The 22,036-nt window shown below is 37.5% G+C and overlaps 1 protein-coding gene across 1 annotated transcript in view; it reads right to left on the bottom strand.

Annotated features, from left to right (window-relative positions):
- Prex2 (phosphatidylinositol-3,4,5-trisphosphate dependent Rac exchange factor 2) overlaps positions 1-22,036 on the bottom strand; it is a 255,380-nt gene that overhangs the window by 146,998 nt on the left and 86,346 nt on the right. The window contains exons 6-9 of the mRNA XM_069990875.1: positions 20,687-20,848; positions 13,091-13,224; positions 9,961-10,064; positions 2,160-2,309 (exon numbers count right to left, since the gene is read on the bottom strand). Of these exons, the coding sequence (XP_069846976.1) occupies positions 2,160-2,309; positions 9,961-10,064; positions 13,091-13,224; positions 20,687-20,848 (550 nt within the window). The remainder of the gene's footprint in view (positions 1-2,159; positions 2,310-9,960; positions 10,065-13,090; positions 13,225-20,686; positions 20,849-22,036) is intronic.

Here is a 22,036-nt window from a genome sequence, read left to right as displayed (position 1 = left end):
AAACCAAAGAAGCAAATACAGATGATATGTCATCTGTACCTGAAAATGTTGAGATCTTTCACAGTCAGCCATGTTAAAGCACACATGAATGAAAAGGTATTTCTAGAGAAAGACAGAAGTGTTCATAAGAGTAATATCAGGCAGTGCAGAGGCAGCCCTGGATGTAAGCAAGAAGACAGATGTGCTGGTGGGTTAGGCTGGAGTCCTGATAGTTTCAATTGACATCATTTCTTGGGTACTGTTTTTTATTCAGCAGGTAGGGAAAGGCAGGGTACTACAGAAGAAATGGTTTGATTACTTTGGGAGCTAAGCTCAGAGGCAGTGTGGGAAGCACATTGAAAGCAGGATAGTTAACAAGAGGAAGATCATTAGGATGAAACTACAAACATCTAAGCAGGAAGGGGCTACAGGGTGAGGAGGAGAATGAGAGGAATAGACAAGAGGTGGTATTGACAGGTCACAGCAACTGGGTAATGTAGGTGTGGAGAAGAAAAGTCAGTATGCCTGATGGTGTTTGATGAGAACAACTGAGTGGAGATGAGGGTACCTATTGAGCAAAGGCTTCCAAGTGGAGAGGAATCAGTACTGAAAGTACTGAGCCGAGTCCAGGGAGTAGGGTGGCATATGAGTATGAAGTAGAAGCAAGGAGGGAAAGGCTAAACATAAAGTTGGGAAACTAGCAGGACAGAAGTAGAAGTTAATATAATGTCACTAGATTAACCAGTGAGAGGTTGTTAGTGCCAAAGATGAAATCCTGGAACTCCTATACTCAATCAGTGGGTGGAACTAAGAAACAATGTTTCAAAAATTACTGAATTGTTTGTTAGTCTTCCAAGCTACAAATTCATATATTCTACAACATAAGACCAATGAAAATTTATCAGTAAGTGTGAATAATCCACAGAATAGAGCCTGAAGAAATACCACTAAGAGTTTTGTAGAATTCCCTTTTATTTTCTTCCACATTTTTTGTCTTGGATAGAACATAGCCATTCTGGTAGAGGTGACAGACTGTCAATCACCTTTTATGTTATTTGATTTGATACTCGAGTCAATCGATAAACCAAGCCAGATAGCACATGCCTATAATCCCAGTTACGGAGGCAAAGAGAGATAATACAAGGTTCCCAGTCAGCTCAAAGGAAAACATTTGCAAGACCCCCATCATAATCAATAAACCGGATTAATTAGATGTAGTGTAACACCAGCTATTTGATAAGCAGAGACAGGAGGATAACAATCTGAACCCAGGCTAGGCCAAAACATGAGACTTCATCCAACAATAAGTATCACAAAATGGCAAAATGGCTGGGGAGTCACTCAAGTAGTAGAACATCTACCCAGAAAGTGAGAGAGTGCAAACTGTAGTACTACCAAAAGGGAAGAATGGCCAGAAAGAAGGAAAGAAAGGAAGGAAGGAAATAAACAAGGAAGGAAGGAAGGAAGGGGGGGAGGGAGGGAAAGAAATGCAAGCATTTCTATTTCTGAGTTAAATTATGAGAGTTTTTTTGCATATAAAGTCTGTGAGCTAAATACTGCCATACCAAAGACATTTTGAAAACTTTCATAAAATCAAATCTCAACTAAGACTCCTATATGAACAAGTTGCTTATTGGTTACATTGCCTTATAGTCAATAACAATCTAATAATATTTAAAGTTTACCTGAACATCTATTGTTTACATGTAATATATATGTAGATAACAGACATATATGTAACTTATATACATATATAATCTATATAAAACACACACACACAAAGTGCTAATCCTAATTAGGAAGCTAAGCTTATTTGGTCTGAGAAGTATTGAAGTCTGTCTTTTAAAGGTAGAATGATAAAGTATTAAAGAAAGACTTGAAAGGTAGGAAAAATGATGTAAAAAAAAAAAAAAGAAAAGAAAAGCTGAAAAAATTGTAAAGTAAAATTAAACCAAAAGACATCATGAGCTGTAGTATAATTACATTAAACAACTCAAGATTTTCCTATAACAATTTGAATGTGACTGTTAAAGTATAAACTAGTTTGTAGCTCATCTGACACAGTAAATAAAGGTGAGCACCAATCATCAAACCATTTTTCCTAATTTATTTCTATTATCTGTTCTCAAGCCAACTTAAAATTCTAGAAAGAATGAATGGTTCCCAGTGCATACACCCACCTTTTCGACGCTCTCTTTCTTTCAAAATGGCTTCCAACCATTCGTGCTTTTCTTCAGGTGTCTTTGCCATGCAAACAAACCATTTATTTTTTGCTGTGTTATGTATCTTCCATCCATTAACAACAATGTGCCCACTACTGTGAAAGTCAGCTGAAAAGTCAAAGAGGAAGTCAATGATTAAAATGTGATATATAATATTGCATCAACATAATTAAGTTCACGAAAGCTCTATAGCCACTGAATTCTTCAAAATAATTTAACTGTCAGGTGCCAGTGGCTCACGCCTGTAATCCTAGCTAATCAGGAGGCTGAGATCTGAGAATCTCGGTTCAAAGCCAGCTCAAGCAAGAAAGTCTGTGAGACTCTTATCTCCAATTAACAATTAGAAAACCAGAAGTGGTGCTGTGGCTCAAGTGGCGGAGCACTAGCCTTGAGCTGAAAAGCTGAGGGACAGTGCCCAGGCCCAGAGTTCAAGACCCACAACCAACAGTTACAACAAAAAAAAGCAAAATAATGTAACCAACTTTATTATGTTAATTTAATTATACATATATTTAAAATGAAGGTAAATTATATCTAACTATATAAGTATATATATACATATATGTGTATGCATGCATGCATATATATATGGATATATGTGCACACACACACACACACACACACACACACACACACACACACACACACACACACACACACACACACACACACACACACACACACACATAGTGCCAATGGCTCCTGCCAGCAATGGAATGAAACAATCACAGGATGGAAGTTCAGAGCCAGACTTGACAGAAAAGTCTCTGAGACTACAACTTCAATTATCCAGCAAACTACAAAACTGAAAATGTGGCTCAAATGGTAGAGAGCCAGCTGTGAGAGAAAAGAAAAATGTCAAGTGAGATAATTAGGCCAAGTTCAAACACATGCACATACACGTGCATATATGTGTGTATATATGTGTATATGTTCATATAAACGTATATAAATGAAATGTTTGTATGTGTCAGATGCAGGTACTGTTTAATAATGAAACCTTTGTAACACACACATTAATATATTACAATGCAATTAAACACCACAAAAATAATATTTACTTGCTCTATATATGACAATACTGCTCTCAAGTTTCTAAAGCACAAAGAGGTTTTTCCTTAATACTCAAACACACATGTGCTAAATTCATTTTGTCTTTGTAATATTCTCTGCAAATAATACTCCACGTTTTGAGACGATCAATACCCACAGAACAATTCTTCAGTATTAAATATCAAGAACAATAAGAATAGGATAAATCAGCAGAACACACCCCACATGGAACACCGAGGCTATAACAAACGGAAGCTCATCAATGAAGAAACATTACCCCTGCCCTGGTTGAAATGTACTCTTTAAAACCACACAGTGTGCTACAATCCAAATGAGTAACAATTCACAAAATGATGTTCTCTGAGGATAAATTGACATTTAATAGTCTTTTTCAAAATCTTCTCCTAATTGTGTCTAAATTGTTATAATGGGTTAGAGATGTCACCAGAAGATACTCTCCAGCAACTCTTCCCAACAGCAGGAAGAAAATCATTATGCCACTTAGAAAGAACATTAACTGAAACAACCTTCCCTGCCAACCACAGAGGTCAAGATAGAAAGGGGGGGAAACAAAGGTCTGCATCAGCATTGACCCCAAGTGCAATGACACTTTTCCTTTGTCTCCTCTGAAAGGCATTAAGGGGCAACAGCCAGGACAGGAGAGCTAAGCCCAACTGCTAACAGTGGTTTTGCCAAGAACTTCCTGGCACTTTCCTGGCTTGGTGCTGGGCCTCTCAATGATCTGATTTATCTAGTAAGTTTTCAGTGAAAACAGATATTCTTGGCATTCATTTCCCCGAAGTCTGGTTTCATGGTCTTTTGTATTAGTGCAAAACATTACACGTTATCTGCCTTTGGACTGTGAGTCCCCCAAAGACAGGGATGCTGCGCAGTTGTGGGCTTTTTGAGTCCGAATCGTATTGTATTACAATGTTAATCTGCATTTCCTATATCTGCCTTAAGCCCATGAATTGTCAGTTACAACTGCCCAGATAGAGATTCATATAGGCAGAGGATTTTCCCCTTGTAAAGAAATTACAAGCCATCTTGAAGGAATTTTTGTTCTTTTGTAATCATTCTATGTTTAATTCATGTCCATAATCTACACAAATTAGCCCAATCTTATCATTCACGTCATATCAAGCATGAACAAGCATTAGTGGGAAAATAAATATTACTTCAAAATTATCCTCCAGACTCTCCTTAAGAGCTATGCAAAAACAGAAAGCTTGATAAACTGGTGGGAAAAAATTTAAATTCTAGACTATACATTGTCCCAACTTGTCACATGAAAAAACGAGAGCCTATGGTTAGTTAAGTAAAGCTTGCACAACTGATTAAAAAAAGAAAGCCACAATAACTACATGCAACTTGTGTAATTAGCAACACTGAGTTTACTAGAAATGAGCACTGCTAATTCATCCCACAGGATACAGGGAAACACAAATTCATGTACCAAACCCAGCAAGACAAGGACATTACACTGGCATGTGCTCTGGGCCAATCATCCTTAGAACGCCTTTCCTTCATTACTGTCATTGGACTCTTGTCTTCTTCACACCCTGTTAACTTGTCCTTCAGTTACTTTCTATCAAGTCTCTACTCAAAAATGGGTGTCTCACCAATGAATTTGGTAAAACATTTATTTTCTAATCTGCACCCAATCTAACTGATGCAACGTTCCACTGCCTACTAATGTGAGCTACCCCGTCCTGCTGCTCTCCTTTTTGCACCGGTAACTACAAATATACTCCTCAGAGCTAGAATCCCATGAAGGAAGCCTACTTGCCTCTCTGCTGTATTCAGAGTGCACCCACTTCTTCTATGAAGCCCTGTCTGATCACTCCAGTCTGTGCATTCAAACTTCCTCTAGTATGCATACAGCTAAATTCCAAAAAGACATGGGAGCATATAATTGACTGTGATGACTCTATCTGCAACGTACAGAAATTGAGATCATTAGCTGGCTCTTACATGTACTATCACAAATAACAGGTGAAATATTCACTCTTATACTACTTGGGGGGAAAAGAACAGCTTCTGTCACAAAATTGTTTCAAACACCTTTATGTCTTTATTTTTCCTATCTTAGGTAATAAAATATTTGTGGGTAAAGATTTATGAAACAATACTTGTAAAGCCCTTTAAGCACCTAGGTTAAAGGCTTGACAGAAATTGCTATACTCAGTAGACACTATGTTGAAAATAAACTATACAACTTGTCAGCAGGATTGGGAGGGAAAATCTGGGAGAGCATGAAGGAAGAGGTGACATTGTCCAAAAAGGAATATATGCATTACCTGACTTATGAAATAGTAATTGCTCTGTATATCACCTTTATAATAATAAAAAATACTAAATAAAAGTTACTTTATTAAATATTGAGGTACACATCCAAATTGCAGGTTAGTCTGAAGAAAAGGAAAAGAAAAATGTCTTTGTTTGAAAAGACATCTTCCTCATGTGTCACAGAATTTTAAGTGAAGAAATAAGTTGTTTTTAAAAAGTTTGCATGAGCGGGGCACCAGTGGCTCATGCCTGTAATCCTAGCTACTCAGGAGGCTGAGATCTGAGGATCACGGTTCAAAGCCAGCCCGGGCAGGAAAGTCCGTGAGACTCTTATCTCCAATAAACCACTAGAAAACTGGAAGTGGTGCTGTGACTTAAGCAGTAGAGCGCTCACCTTGAGCTGAAGAGCACAGGGCCAACGCCCAAGCCCAGAGTTCAAGCCCAAGACCAACAAAAAGAAAACAAAAATAAAAAGTTTGCATGATAGTTTTCTCATATCTATTTTAAACTCATAAATAAACTGGGTACAGTGGGATGGGCCTGTAATCCAGCACTCCTGATAAGACAGGAAGATCACAATTCTAAGCCAACTTAGTCAGCATAGTACCCTGTATCAAAAAAAAAATCCATGTAAAAGCCGGGTGCTGGTGGCTCACACTATAATCCTAGCTACTCAGAAGGCTGAGATTTGAGGATCATGGTTCAAAGCCAGCCCGGGCAGGAAAGTCCTTGAGACTCTTATCTCCAATAAACCACTAGAAAACCAGAAGTGGTGCTTTGGCTCAAGTGATAGAGTGCTTTCATTGAGCTGAAGAGGTGAGGGACAGTGCCCAAGTCCAGAGTTTCAAGTCCCACGACCAACCAAAAAAAAATCTATGTAATTAAAAATATATGTACATAAATATGTTTATGTGTATCTATTTGGATACATACACAAACATATATACATATGTATATACAGATAATAGGCATAAATATGTAGTATACGTACTTTACTACCTTGTAAAGTATGTATACCATGTACACATGTTCTTCAAAGTTCAGAACTGCTTCTTATTTATTCCAAAACATATATTAAAAGCTGAGTGTCAGTGCATTATGCCTTTAGTCATAACTACTCAGGAGGAGAGACCTCAGGAACAGTATTCAAAGCTAGCCTGGGCAGGAAAGTCCAAGAGATTCTATCTCTAATTAACCAGCAAAAACATTGGACTTAACACACACACACACACACACACACACACACACACACACACACACACACACACACACACACACAAGCACGCGCAACCATAAACTATCTTTTCAATAGAAAGAACAGAATGCTTCCACACTCATTCTACACGGCCAATATTACTCCGATTCTAAAACAACATTTTTCAATAGAATACTCAAAATCAGATTCAACAAGGCAGTAAAAAATCATGACTGTGGCCAAATTTGTTTCAGTTCAGGTCTATAAGGAAGGCTAAGCATATGCAAATCAATAAATATAATATAGTACAGAACCATACTCCAGTATAAAAAAATCACATAATCATCTCTATAGATACAGAAAAACCTTTGCAAAATGTTCAGCATCCCTTCATGCTCAAAGCCCTAAAGAAAGTTGGCGTAGAAGGAGCATAAGGGCTATCTTGGAAGAACCCACAGCAAACTAAATGGGAAAACTTCGAAAGCATTTCCTCTATAATCACAATGAGACAAGAATGTCTGCTTTTCACCACTCTTATTAAGTATTTAAAATTTTTAGCCAGAGTAATAAGGCAAGAAACAAAAAGAAATTCAAGTATGAAAGGACATCAAATTATCTCTATGTAACAAAGGATGTGAGTCAGAAAATCCTAAAGTGAATTTAGATAAATTTAGCAAAATAGCAGAATACATACATCAACGAACATACATCAGTTTCTGTCCTTTTCATCAATAACTAAGTCTGAGAATGAAATTAATCTTATTGACAAGAGCCTCAAAAAAACCCATAGGATCAATCTAACTGGCCAGGCATGTCTATAATCCTAAATATAACTATACGGAAGGAACAGGAGTGAGGATCTTGGTCTAAGGCTGGCCCAGGCAAATGTATGTGTTCTTATTAGAGAACAAAACCAGGCAAAAAAGGGCTGGAGATGTGACTTTATCACTTGATGCCCTGAGTTCAAACCAGTATGCGTCATTAAAAAAATTAATTAAAAAAATCTAAATCATGAATGTTAAAGACCTCTGCAATGGCAATAAAAACAGGGAAGAAACAAACTAAAAATACTTGAAGCAAAGTCTTCTCATGTTTTATAAACAGGGAGAATGAATGCTATTAAAATGGCCATGCTACTAAAAGTGACCTATAAAATCAATACAATCCCTATCAAAACATCATCACATTTTCAAAAAAAAGTTAGAAAAAAGAAAAAAAAGAAATCATCAAGTGCTTGTGGCATATGCCTGTAATACTAGCTACTCAGCAGGCTGAGATCTGAGGATCATGGTTTGAAGTCAGCCAGGGAAAGAAAGTCTGTGAGACTCTCATCTCCCATTAACCATTAATGAAAAGCCAAAGTAACAAAAACAGCATGAAGACTAACATAAAAAACCATACATTAATGGAATAGAATAGAAGACGACAAATAAAACTACTAATCTATTTCCAAGTAAGTCTCTACAAAGGTGTCAAAAACATATTTTGGAAAGAAGAAAGACTTTTCAATAACTGGAGCTGGGAAAACTAGATATTCACACATAGAAGACAGAAACTAAACCTCTATCATCTTGTTTTATAAAAATCAACTAACAAATGAAATGAAGATCTAATGTAACACCTGAAACTAGAAGGAAACATGGACAATCTACTTCAAAGCATTGGTGCAGGCCATAATTACTAGAATAGGATTTTAGTAGCCTGGATACAAAAGCAAGCACTGATATATGGGACTACATTAAATTAAAAAGCTTCTGCTCAGCAAAGAAAAAGACAGGAAAGCAAAGCAAAGAGACAGCCAACAGAATGGGAGAAAACCTTTGCCAACTGTTCCTAGACAGTGGACTCATAGAGAATATATTTTTTTTAAAAACTCAAAAAGTTAACAGAAGAAAAAATAATCACAAATATGTTATCCTCACAAATGAGATGTAGAGTCCTGAAAATCATGAGCTCCAGGCCAGTGTGGGGATATAGTAATATGTTTCAAGGAAGAGAAGTGAAAAAAGGGAAGAAAAGAAAAGAAGAGAGGGAAGGAGAGAAAAAGGAAGGAGGGGGAGAGGAGGTAATGAGACAGAACAGGAGAGGGAGAGGGGGAGAGGGAGGGCTGTGGGAGGGGGGGTGGGGAAGGGAAGGGAAGGGAAGGGAAGGGAAGGGAAGGGAAGGGAAGGGAAAGGAAGGGAAGGGAAAAGTTTGATTCAGTCAATAAATGACACCACAAATGAGCACAAAAAATGGACAAATGAACTTCTCAAATGAAGAATTGATGTTGGTATGATTTGTGGAGGGGAAGGGAAAAAGCAAATCATTTAAATAGGGAGACAGGTGGACCCACTGCAACAATGAGATGTACAAATTGTTATGTCGAAAAACGAATTTTACAACTTTGGGAGGGTTGGAGGGGATGAGCATGGGAAGGGATGGGAAAGGGAAATGAAAGAGGAGGCAACAAGCTTGATGAGAAATGTACTCATTATCTTGCCCATGTAATTGTAACCCCCCTATATGGTATTTTCACAATAAAAAAAGAATTATAAATGCTCATATATAAGAAAAAGTACTGTACAACTTTAGCCATCAGGGAAATACAGATCAATAAAGATGATGATGACCTTAAAGTAGTGAAGGGAAAAGTAAGTTAACCAAGAAAGAACAGGTAGACTACATACATATATGGAATTGGATGGATTTAGGTGGAGATGATACGTGCATACATGGAGATGTATGCCCTTCCTCTACTTAGAAAATACTCCTAGGCTCTAATTCTATCCAAGTGGTAATTCTGTCTCATGACAGACTTTACTACAGGCATTCTCTTTAGGGAGGGAGGGGCTAGTTCTAGAGTTTGAACTCAAGGCCTCCTACTTGCTTGGCTAGGAAAACACTATGGAGTTGGGCCTCCAGCTCCTTGGCAACTGGTTATTTTTAAGATAAAGTTTTGCTTGTAGCCAGGGCATGTCCCTGAGGCACAATCCTCCTACTTTCAGGCTTCCGGTCTTACAGGCTTCACCTAGCTGCCCTCTGTGGAAATCTCAGCCTCCCACCAAACTACAATGAAAGGCTGCAATCAATAGTGCTCCCAACCATGGGTTAAAGAAGGGGACTCAAGCTTTTTCTACAAAAGCTATCCTACAAATAGGATCCTGGATCCCATTTCCAGGCTCCCAAGAAGCTAAGCTGATAATGCCCAGCTCTGGCAATCTAAACCCAGGAATCACTTACCTGTGCCATCATCCACATTCTCCACTTCCATCACTTCAGTATTGATTCGGCCACGAAAAAGGTACCTATGTCCATCTGTGGATGTTTTACTGTTCTTCAACCGTCTTAAAATGAATGGAACCACAAAGACTTTGTTAGTAAGTTTAATATAAAATAATGCAAAATATACTTTAAGACATTATTTAAAACATAATAGCATGAATTCAATCAACATTATCAAAAGATTTTGGAGCTTGATGATTTTCTTTGAGTCATCTCATTCATAACAGTACCAGTTAATGTGCAGGATATAACTGCAACACTAGGATTTTTTTTAACTTAAGCACTGTCTTAAATATATACATCAAGGGGCTGGGCAGGTAGCTCAGTGGTAGAGTGCTTGCCTAGCATGCATGAAGCCCTGAGTTCGATTCCTCAGCACCACATAAGCAGAAAAAGCTGGAAGTGGTGCTGTGGCTCAAGTGGTAGAGCACTAGCCTTGATCTGAAGAGCTGAGGGGCAGTGTCCAGGCCCATAGTTCAGGCCCCACAACAACAGATAAATGGATAGAGAAGCTATGGTACATATATACCATTGAATATTATACAACCGTAAAGGATAATGAAATCATGCCATTTTCAGGAAAACAGATGGAATTGGAGAACATTATCCTGAACAAGATAAGCCAAGATTAACAAAAAAAGCTCCCCCAAGCCTACATATTATATGTTTTCACTTATGTGTGGAAGCTAAAAACCACACATTTTCATGGAGATGTGCTTAGGTATTACACCTATAGAAATATGTGTGTGTAGAGGGGGTGATTCTAATGATGGAACTGTTTAGGGGGAGAAGAAAAGAGGGAAAGGGAAAGGATAAAGAGCTTCTAAAAAAACGCAACTGTGTCTAATAAATGCTGGAAAGGATTCTAATGTTCTAATGCCTTTGAACAACAAACTTCCAGTTTAAAATAATGAATCCCAGGAAGCTGGAAAATATGTGTTGTGGGGAGGTTAGGTCAAAGGGAGGTGGATAGATAAATAAAGAGAAAGGGTTGGTGAATATGGACATAAGATTCTGTGTACATGTATGAAAATGGAAACGTAAATTGAGGGGATGTTAGGGTTGGGAGAGATGGGGAGAAAGTTGAAAGGGATGACATTGATCAAAATGCATTGTACTCACAAACTGACATCTTGAATCAAAACCCTTTTGTACACCTACTTAAAGGTAATTCTTAAAACAGAAAAGAGTAATAGGACAATGACACCTGTCCAAATTGTTTTAAAAGGGGTCAGTGGGGTAAAATAGAGTGATAGAGGAGTTGGGTTTGATGGGAGACATTGTATACAAGTGTAAAGATGTCTCAATGACACCCACCTTGTAAACATAAACTAATTTTTAAAATCCATTATATTCAGGTGAGAAAATAGTTATAGAGTTTTCCTCAACATACCAATATTGTCAAACTAGAAGACCCTAAAGCCTGGTTACTTCAATGATAAGCTGGATTTCTATTACCTTCCTTTCTCATTTTTCAGTAGCTGGTAATTCCATATTTTTTTCAAGCTCTGATAAACAAACTCAATTAGTTCTTCAGAGCCTTCTTCAAAGAAAGAGACTGTACTAGAGGTTCTTAAGCTGAGAGATATCCAGCTGTAAAAATCTTTTTCTATACTGTTTCTACAATATAATTACTGTATGCTTGTTGAACAAGCCTCTTAACACATGTATAAATCCTTTTGAAAGGTCTTCTTTATTTTTAAAGTAATGCTGAATATTTTAAACCTTTGCATATACTATGTCCACCATAAATTCAGCTGGTGTTGCATTCTCAATCTACCAGAAAATGTTTGGACACAGTTTCCTGACTTTTCTGAACATAGCATACACAATCACTCAAAACCCACTAGTCATGTGCCCTCACAGTTGCATGAAGTCTATTGGTAGCATTGCATGAAAACCATTATATTCCAGGTGTAGATCATGTCTTAAGAATACTCAAGTAAGCCAAGCACCTATCTCTCAAGACTATAATCATAGCTACTCAGGAAGCTGAGATCTGAGAACTGTGATTTGAAGCCAGCCTGGACAGGAAAGTCTACAAGATGCTTATTTCCAATTAGGCACTAAAAAGCCAGAACTGGAGTTGTGGCTTAAATGAAGAGTGTGATGCTTAAGCACAAAAGTTCAGGAACAGCACCCAGCCACTGAGCTCAAGCACAAGGACACACACGGACAGACAGACAGACAGACAGACAGACAGACAGACACACACACACACACACACACACACACACACACACACACACACACACACACACACACACACACACACACACACACACACACACACACACAGATATTCAACTAAGTTAAATGCCACTATGGAAACAAGCAAAACCTTAAGACCATCCTTTTCCTTTTACAGTAGATATTAGATGATACTCAGAGCACAGCTATAGAATCAAAAAATAACTTCAATGGGATACCAGGAAAAGAGAGCTGGGAGGATGAGAATGGTATTTGGGTTGGCATGCTTCAAATACACATTCTAATGGAGTTAACAAACTATAGGTACAACCATAGGACAGGTGGCTCAGGTGTAATCAGAGTAAGGATCATTGCAGGTAAAGAGACTGTGGGCTTTCAGGCCCCAAATTCTAGCTAGATCATTTATGTGAATTTTCAACAGTTCTAAAACAACAACTAGAGTAGGACGCAAATAAAGTGGTCAAAGAACTTAACCAATCACTGAACCCGTGTAGAGCAGGGAGATGCTTTGCTCTGTACAAATGGAGTCCCCAGGGAAGTCAGAGAACAGGAAAGGCTAATGTCTGAACTTTCATGTGACAGGATTCTCAAAGGAAAAGAAGGAAATGGTTTATAAGGAGAATCAGGAAACAGGGCAAACAGACATGACAGCAGCTCCTACTAAAGCATTGGGGTTAGGAACAAACGCTTCTCCTCAGGAAGGCTGTGAAGAGGTAGTATCTTGAGATGGTAGAGACATTCAATCAGGGCCAGCAAGCTGGTGACAGGCCCGCATGGGCTGGTAAGGTGCTAAGCTCTGGGGGGATCAGAGGCAAATGGGGAACCCCATGAGACAAATGAAAGGCATTTCTGAAGTTTGGCCTGCTGATGATCTTACCTGTGCTTTCTTTTGCAGTACACCAAAAGGTTATCGAAAAGAAAAAACACTCGTTCTTGAATATTTCCAGAAGAGATTTTCAGTAAGACTCCACACATCAGCATTTCGGTGCAGGTGTCAGTAATGTTGGAGCCCTAAGTCAAGAAAAGAGAAAAAGGTAATGCCTGATTATTTGATTCAATTTGTGATCAAACCCAGGGCTTTAGGAATGCTAGTCAGGAATGTTCTATCATTGTCATACTGGCAGCCCTGAGTAAAATTTTTCTATGTAATTATACTTCTACTTAAAAGTAGGATTCTTTTAAAAATTATTACATTTTTTATTTTAAGAATATACTTTAAAAAAAATCTATATAGGAAGTGACTGTGGCTCACATGGCAGAGCATCAACCATAAAGCTAAGAGACAAAGCCCAGGCCCTGAGTGAATCCCCATGACTGGCACAAAAAGTGGTTAAAAATTAAAAAGCAATATATGTATAGATTAAGTTCAAAGAGTACAAGTATGAATGTAGATCTAAATATAACTCTGAATGAAGTCTCCTTTGTTTTCTAGGCTCCTGGTCAGGATCCATAGATACTTTGTGTCTACGTTTTGAGTATTTATGAATACATGCATATGTAAGAATACAATATCGTTACCTATTTTATTTTGAAACCAGATCATTTTAAGCTAATTCATTACATTAATATCCATATTTTCCTTTGTTCTTTCTTTGGCCCAGTATGGGGAAAAGAGTATTTTGAACTTATCTAAAATGTTAGTATGGATCAATTTAGCAAGAAGCTTGGAAAAAGAGTCTTCTATCAATTACAGAAAGACACAGATGTACCTAACTATTGTTGAAATAAACCCTTACTGAGTGCCCCCTAAGATCACACAATCAATGACAGAAAAAAGGGAAGAGGCACAAATGGGAAGGGGCCTGGGTCCACAATCAAAAAGGAATGAAATCCCTCCACAGAACATCACTGTACACAGTTCAGGATACATGCACTAGACTCTTGCATGTGCAATGCATGTCCGTTTTTGGTTGTTATAATCTGTTTCCATGACCTAACTTATCATAACTAATACATTAAAAAGAAGTTTTTTTGTTGAGATCTGCAACTGTTCCTTGCAAGAAAATTTCAGTTTCAAATGTCTGACTTCTTTTAATCTGGAGGTAAATTTCTGATTCTTGTTTAGATCAATGATTGTGATATCATGTGTTTGGCATTAAAATAAAGAACAATAATTTAAAATTTTATATTTCTCTAATAGTCACTAATATAGTTATGTGGTCATTATAAAAATTTAAATTAAAATGACTAGAAATTTCTACAAGTAGCTTCTTAGCTACTTCAACAAATGTTTAAAAGGAAAATTCATTAAAAGAATGTTATTATGTTAACATAATTTGTATTATAACATGTGTTTGTATTACAAACACATTTCCAGTTTCAGACACTTCCATTTTCGTTTTCATTTCGTTTCATTCTGATTCTATATATAGATGAGAAACATTTATACAATTTGTATATTCAGTATTCAGTCTTGTGTTCATTAAATAAAGATGATGATGAAATATGAAGTCTTAATTCTAGTGGTAATGATTTCTTACTATTTACTCATGATTAATAACATTCCTATCATAGTAAAAGGTCAGAATACAATGAAAACATAAAAATGGAACTAACAATGACAGGAGCCTTATCTTAAAACTGAATCTGTATTTACCAAAGCTCCTAGGCAGATTTCCTTTACCCTGTCCAAGAACAGTTTGCCTTGTGAACCCTTTCTCTGAAATATATCTACTGTATATTTCATCACCACTGAATATTTCTTTAAATCTTCATGCTCCTTTTCCTGGTTAATATTTGGTCTGTTTCAGAAATCAGTGCTAATTTTTAATTCTAAATATTTAATCTTTAGTATATTTTTGCCATTACAGAGCATGTACAATAAAACTTTAGTAAGATGAATATAAAAGTAGGTTTTAAACATTTCTAAAATATGTCAGACAATGTGCTAAAACCTTTCTCCGGGTATAAATATCTACCAAGTTTCATTATAACATGAAACTATGTTTTGTTAATTAACTACCATAAGAATTAGACTCCATTATTAGTATTTTCTGCTTAACCCAAGGGTCTAGCTTGGTTATATTGCCAACCTGATATTGCAAATCCATCATAAAAACTCAAATTGCAAAGAGAAACTACCATCTTGGAAAAGATGAAAGATACACAAAGTTCCGAAAATTCCCCACTCCTGTGTAATACATTGACAGACAAAGATCTAACAGACTAGACCCATTCACAGTGGAAGAGAAGAAAACTGACAAGAATGATGACAGATGGGTATTTCAAAAGAGAATCATTTCAATATCACAGGCGTCTCCTGAGGAATTCGATGAAGCAGTTATTTTAAAGCCTTTTGAAATACTAGGAGAGCAAACATGAAATGATTAATATCATAGTTTCACCATGCAATCTTGTCACATAATATCTATCATATCACCAAAACTTAGCTTAGCATTTGATTCACTCTTTGAGGTTCAAATTGTTAGGTAAAATTATAACCTTAATTCTGTTGCATATGAGATAAAAGAAACTACTAGTGTAAATATTCATTTTACCAAGACAAATTTCAAAACTGTCTCCCGCTCCTGCTTAATGAAACTTGTTTATCTATTCAAGTGAATTCATTTTCTTTTTTTTTCTTTTCTTTTTCTCGGTTGTGGAGTTTGAACTCTGGGCTTGGGTGCTGTCCCTCAGCTCTTCAGCTCAAGGGTTGCGCTCTACCACTTGAGCCATAGCACCATTTCCAGTTTTCTGGTGGTTAATTGGAGTTAAGAGTCTCATGGACTTTCCTGCCCAGGCTGGCTTTGAATCATCATCCTCAGATCTCAGCCTCCTGAGTAGCTAGGATTACAGGTATGAGCCACCAGCACCTAGTTGGATTCATTTTCAATGGTCTTAGAACCTCATACCCCCAAATAACAGCAACTATCTACAAGTCAATCCCACCTCAAAGCAGGAAATGATTTTTTTTAATCTACCAAGTCACTTACTACAGGAAATAAGAAAGAACAGTCTCATCGCCAATTTCTGGAAGATTTTAACTCAAGAAATAAGAGAGCATACACTGAAGTCAACACACCATCAGGCACAAATCTAATCCAATGGAAGCAAAAAATAAAAGCTTGCAACCCCAACAAGAAGTAGTTTCAAAATATCCATGGAGTACTGTATTTCTCCACATTGCAAAGGCAATAGAGAGGAGGCCAAGTCTTTTTGAACTTTCCAAAACACAACAATTCTTTTTTATCTTTCTCAGTTTCATTTTTTATTATCTTTAAGTAGTCGTGCAAAGGAGTTGACATTTAATACAGCAGTTTATAAATACATCTTGATCAGTCACTCCTTTCATTATCATGAATCTACTTTCTCCAACATCTTTAAAACAAATAATTCCTCCTCATATCTTTTATTACAGCATTTTTTTGAGATTTAAAAAGCTGATCCCAAACAGACATATTAAGGACTTCAAGGTAAATTACTAGCTGAGCACCAGTGGTCCATGCACATAATTGTAGCCACTCAGAAGGCTGAGATCAGAGGATTGCAGTTCAAAGCCAGCTTGGGCAGGAAAGTCTATGAGACTTTTATCTCCCATTAACCAGCAAATAGCTAGACATAGAGGCGTGGCTCAAGAATTACGGCACCATCCTTGAACAAAACACCAAGGCCCTGGGTTCAAGTTTCAGGACTGGAGAAAGAACAAGAGAGAAAAGGAGAGAGGAGGGGAGGGAGGAGACAGGGGAGGAAGAGGAAGAAGGAGAAGAGGAAGGGGAAGGAGTAGGGAAAGGGGAAGGGGAAGGGAGGTAGGGAGGAAGGGAGGAAAGAGGACGGGAAGAAGGAAGGAAGGGAAGAAGGAAGGAAGGAAGCAAGCAAGCAAGGAAGGAAGGAAGGAAGCAAGCAAGGAAGGAAGGAAGCAAGGAAAAAGCTGAATTATTGAACAGTGTAATATTTACTTGATATTCCCTTATCAAAAAATGCAAAGTTGTAAAATACTATTTCCCATCTGTAGAGACTTTTATTACATTCAAAGCATTTTTCACTTGATTTGACCCTTGCAATTATGCAAACTATGTATAAAAGATATCTGACAGCCAGGCCTTGGTGGCTCACTCCTGTAATCCTAGCTACTGAGGAGGATAGGATCAGGGACCATGGTTCAAAGCCAGCCTGGGCAGAAAAGTCTATGAGACCCTTATCTCCAATAAACTATTCAGAAAAAGGCAGACATGGTGCTGTGACTGGGGTAGTAGAGTGCTAGCCTGGATCAAAAGAATCTCTGGGACAGCGTCCAGGCCCTGAGTTCAAGCTCCAGGACTGACCAAAAAAAAACAAAAACATGTCTGATGGGTCTGCCTCCAAGAAATGAATTGGAGTCTGCCATTTTTTAAACAATGTCATAAGATTTGGAAAGAATAAATTTCAATTGTTTGTGTACCTACATTCTACATACAGGATTTAATTGCACCAAATTAAGCTGCAAGAGTTAGTGAGAATTCATTATGAAAAACACAAGTTCATTTCATTGAGACATTAATTGACTTATATGACACAATTTTAACTGAGTTGGAAACAGTGCACACTCATTGTGTGTCAGACTTCAGTTACCATTCAAAGGACTTTTAGTTTCTGACACATATCCTGAAATATCCTAAAAGGTTTGCAGGAGCTTATGGAATGAACTTGATAGGAAACTATTTTTCCTACCATTTACCCAACACTCCTAGCCACAACCCCTGCTCAAGAAGTGCTGGATTCCATAACTACCATGCCATCTACATCTAAACTGAGCCCAGTACTGTTTCTGTAAGAACCACTGTCTCCCAAAATGAGCAATAAGTCCTGTGAGCAATTCATAAATACCTCTTTAATGCATTCTTACCAATGAGCAGTTTCTCCTAAACCTCATGGATGGCACCCATAGCTTTCCCCTCTCTCCACATCGGTGGAATGCAAACAGGAACCAGGTGTCTGATAAATGAGCCCTGCTCCAAGCTACAGCACTGGAAATCCTAAAACTCCCAGCACTCTGAATGGCTCATCTCACACTCTCACTATCAAAGTCTACTCAAGGGGAATTAGTGCTGTCACTCTCCTGGCAACTAACCATTCATATTCACACAGCTCCTGTCCTTGAGGGAGGTATAGTTATTTCTGATTTCCTGAATATTTTACAGAATAGCCAAACTCTACTACGTTTCTTCAGCTTTGTTGCTCCATTTCCCTTGTACTCAGTACTCTAACAGAAACATTGGTGTGTTAGTCAGCTTTGTGTCACTGTAACAAATACCTGAAAGGAATGAAATTATTATATTGGCTCACATTTTCAGAGATTTCAGTCCACAGTTACTGGGCCAAATTGCTTTGGACCTGTGGCAGCACAGAATATCATGGTAAGAGCATGTACATAGTAGAGGAGGCCACTGGCCAAGAAGTAAGAGAAACAGGGAAAAGCAAGAGTTCCAATATCCCTTTCAAGGACCCACCCCCAATAACCAAACTTTGTTCCACTAGGCTTCAGCTCCAAAAGGTTCCATCATCTGCCAACAAGTGTTAATACATAGCCCTTCAAGTACTTCAGAAGCTCTGAACTATGATAGCTGGTAAAGCTGAGGTACCCTCTGTTGTGATAGGCACATCCATTTTCCTTTGAGTAACCAGTGCATACTACGCAAACAATAGCAACAGTGTTAAGGAATCTCCAGTTTCTGCAGTAAATTCAGTCTTTAGAACCCACACCAGAAGGAAACACAAAATCAGATTCCATTTCCCTAAAAGTTCTGAAAAGAGTTTTCTTTTTTAAGTTCTTGTTTTAGTAAAAGGCCTGGCAAAGTTCACTGACAAATCCTGAAACTTAAAGAGTTTGGGTTTTCTCCCAACCTTTGAGTGACAACAGAACTGCAAAAGCAAACTTCACTCCATTTTTCTCATCCCAGCAGGACAACTGCTCCCCAGGAAAGGAATTATCATCATGAATCAGCTGTAAAACACACAGCCATTCTAACTGATTGAAAGAGATAGCATTCATGGCGAAATGAGAGGTCACCCTGGACACTTGAAGTTGATGAATGCAGATGAAGAGGAAGCTAAATCAGAACCCAAGGTGCATTTGAACAGATCAGAGAGGAGTGTGGACAAATAGAATTCCCTCAGGCCAGTGTTGGAGAAATCTGTGAATATCTGTCCAGATATGATTTTAGTTCTAAATGAAAATCAATATATTGAAGATAAGAAAACAAATTAGTCAACTAGAAATCCCTAAAGATTTGTATCCACTTGAATTTATATGATATAGTATTTGGCTGAGAACTAGTCAATCTTGCTTACTTTTTAATTCTTTATTAACTTAACTTTGGTTTATAACATGAGAAAATTTGTACAAGTGGAAAGTTCACACTCACTTAAATTAAGGTAATTTAAATACAAAATTTTAGGGGACTTGGGGGAGGTTATTTATTAGTTTGTAGCAGTAAAAGTAATATAAAATTCGAATGAGACGAAATAACTGGGGCTTAAACTAACCACAGCTGAAAACATCTTCCAAATTCTAAACTTCATTCTTCATATATATATATATATATATATATATATATATATATATATATTATACACACAGAGAGAGAGAGAGAGAGAGAGAGAGAGAGAGAGAGAGAGAGAGAGAGAGAGAGAGAGAGAGAGAGAGAAATCTTTCCTTGCCAGGTGTTGTGGATAATTCCTATTATCTCACTATTCTGGAAGCTATAGCAAGTTCCAGGCAGGCCTAGCGTATAGAGTGAAATCACATCCTAAGGGGGGAAAGGAACTTGCTTTAATATTCAATGAGACCATTACATTTTTTTTCTATCTTGAATAGAATTTAACAACCAAATCACATAGTTTCTTCCTTGTAGAAATAAATCAAACAGACAGATTAGGTATACTTAAAGTGGAATTCAACATCAACTCTCTAAAGTCTGAAAATAATGCCTCAGCACACATAATAAAATTTACATGCATTTTTTATTCTCTCAAGGATTCTGACTAGGTACTTCTGGACCAAACTTAAGACAGGAAAAAGAATTATTTATGATGCACAAATTCTGAAATACCAAGACTTAGCACTCAATATCTATCAGCTTCATCACAAGTTTCTCCACTCAAAAAAAAAGATATTAAAATAGCTGGGCACTGGTGACTCACACCTGTAATCCTAATATTCAAGAGGCTAAGACCTGAGAATCACAATTTGAAGATAGCCATGGCAGAAAGGTTGTTGAGATTCTTATCTCCAATTAGTTAGCAGAAATGCATAAGTATATTTTTGACTACAAGTGGTAGAAATACCAGCACTGAGCCAAAAAGCCCCAGTACTGTCACACACACACAATCAATAGTAAGATAATGATGAAAGCACATTTCAGAACTGATTGCAGTCCTTTAGCAATGACTAAGAACATGACTACTTCTCGTTCCATTCAATGTCAATAATTCTACTCACATAAAACATGACCTCGAGAACAACTGAAAGTGCGGTACTTGAGCAAAGTGACTGTACCTCCCAGCCTTCAATGTGAGACTGCCATTCCTCTAGAACTTCCAGCTTCTCCATCTGTCTCTTGGCCTCGTTGATATTGGAGCAGACAGCTTTCATGGCTTGGAGAGCTTCATTCACTGCCCCATAATCGCTGTGCTTCCGTGGAGTCCGCTTCAGCAACTCCTGTTCATACATGAAAGAAAAATGTTTTTTCATCTTTCAGTTTTCTGGTACACCAGGTGCAGACTGATCAGGAAGTGAAGACTACCAAGATCAGGACAGCCACTTCCCTGACTGACATCACAAACTCCACTAAGATTAGATCAAAAGCAATAGGTTGAGCAAGTGTTGTCCTGCTGCAATTTGGCAGCTACTTTCCATACACAGTTGGTTTTTAACAATGGAGTGAGTTTTCTCTTTTAAAATGACCAAAGAGCTTACCTTGGAGCATGTAATTTTTTTTTTATATAAGTTAGACTTTTGTTTTCACAGAAGCACAGCTGTAAGTGTAAATTTTGTCTTCCTTGAGTCTTTCACAGAATTAATTCTCAAATAAATCCATCCTATAATTTCAAAACTAAGTTAAATTCTTTGTGGTAACATCTCTGGAGACATTATGAAAATAGTTCCCAAGTAAAAGCAAACTTTGTATATGGATTCTACTCCAACAAAATAAATAATTTGTGAATGCTTCAAATCTCCATAACAGGGCAATTTGTGATGTTTTCACCAATTACCCAGGTTCATTTTCTCTTTATGAACCCATATTCATATACCCAATAGCTTCCTTTATTGCTTTTGATGTTTGAGATTTAGGGGAGGCCATTTATTTATATTTTTCCATTTAGGATATCAAAATTAGAGAAATCTCTCATCTTTTCATCATTTTATAAGGTCTTGTTCGCTGTAATTTAGAGGACATCACATTAAACATCATCATCCACTGTCTAGACAGTTGTGACCACATTATTTTTTAATTAGTCACATGTCTCTGTATAACAGTTGCCATCAGACAGTTGCCTTCATCCTAGCGCTAATACCATTACAAAAACCCTGAGGCAAAACTTTGAAAGAATTTTCAAAATTCCTCATGAAATGGGAAAGCAAGAAGTTCCTGTAGGCTACTAGTTGTTTTCTTGTTGATCCTGCATTCAGTACGTTCAGACACGATCATGCAAAGCTAACACAGAGGGAGAACATATCACCTCACACATCCCAAAAGGAGCTTGACAAAACTATCTTGGATCACAAATCTGTGATCCAAATAAGGCTCAAATAAGGTTTCTCAAGACACTCTAAGGGAAAGAACTTCTAATTGTACCCAGTGGGTATCTATGGAGGTGAGACATGGATTTAGATTAGATGAAATGG

This window comes from Dipodomys merriami, unplaced genomic scaffold, assembly GCF_024711535.1.
Source record: "Dipodomys merriami isolate MVZ:Mamm:240054 unplaced genomic scaffold, mDipMer1.0.p SCAF_4, whole genome shotgun sequence".
NCBI lineage: Eukaryota > Metazoa > Chordata > Mammalia > Rodentia > Heteromyidae > Dipodomys > Dipodomys merriami.
This window is presented reverse-complemented; position numbering and strand designations above follow the sequence as displayed.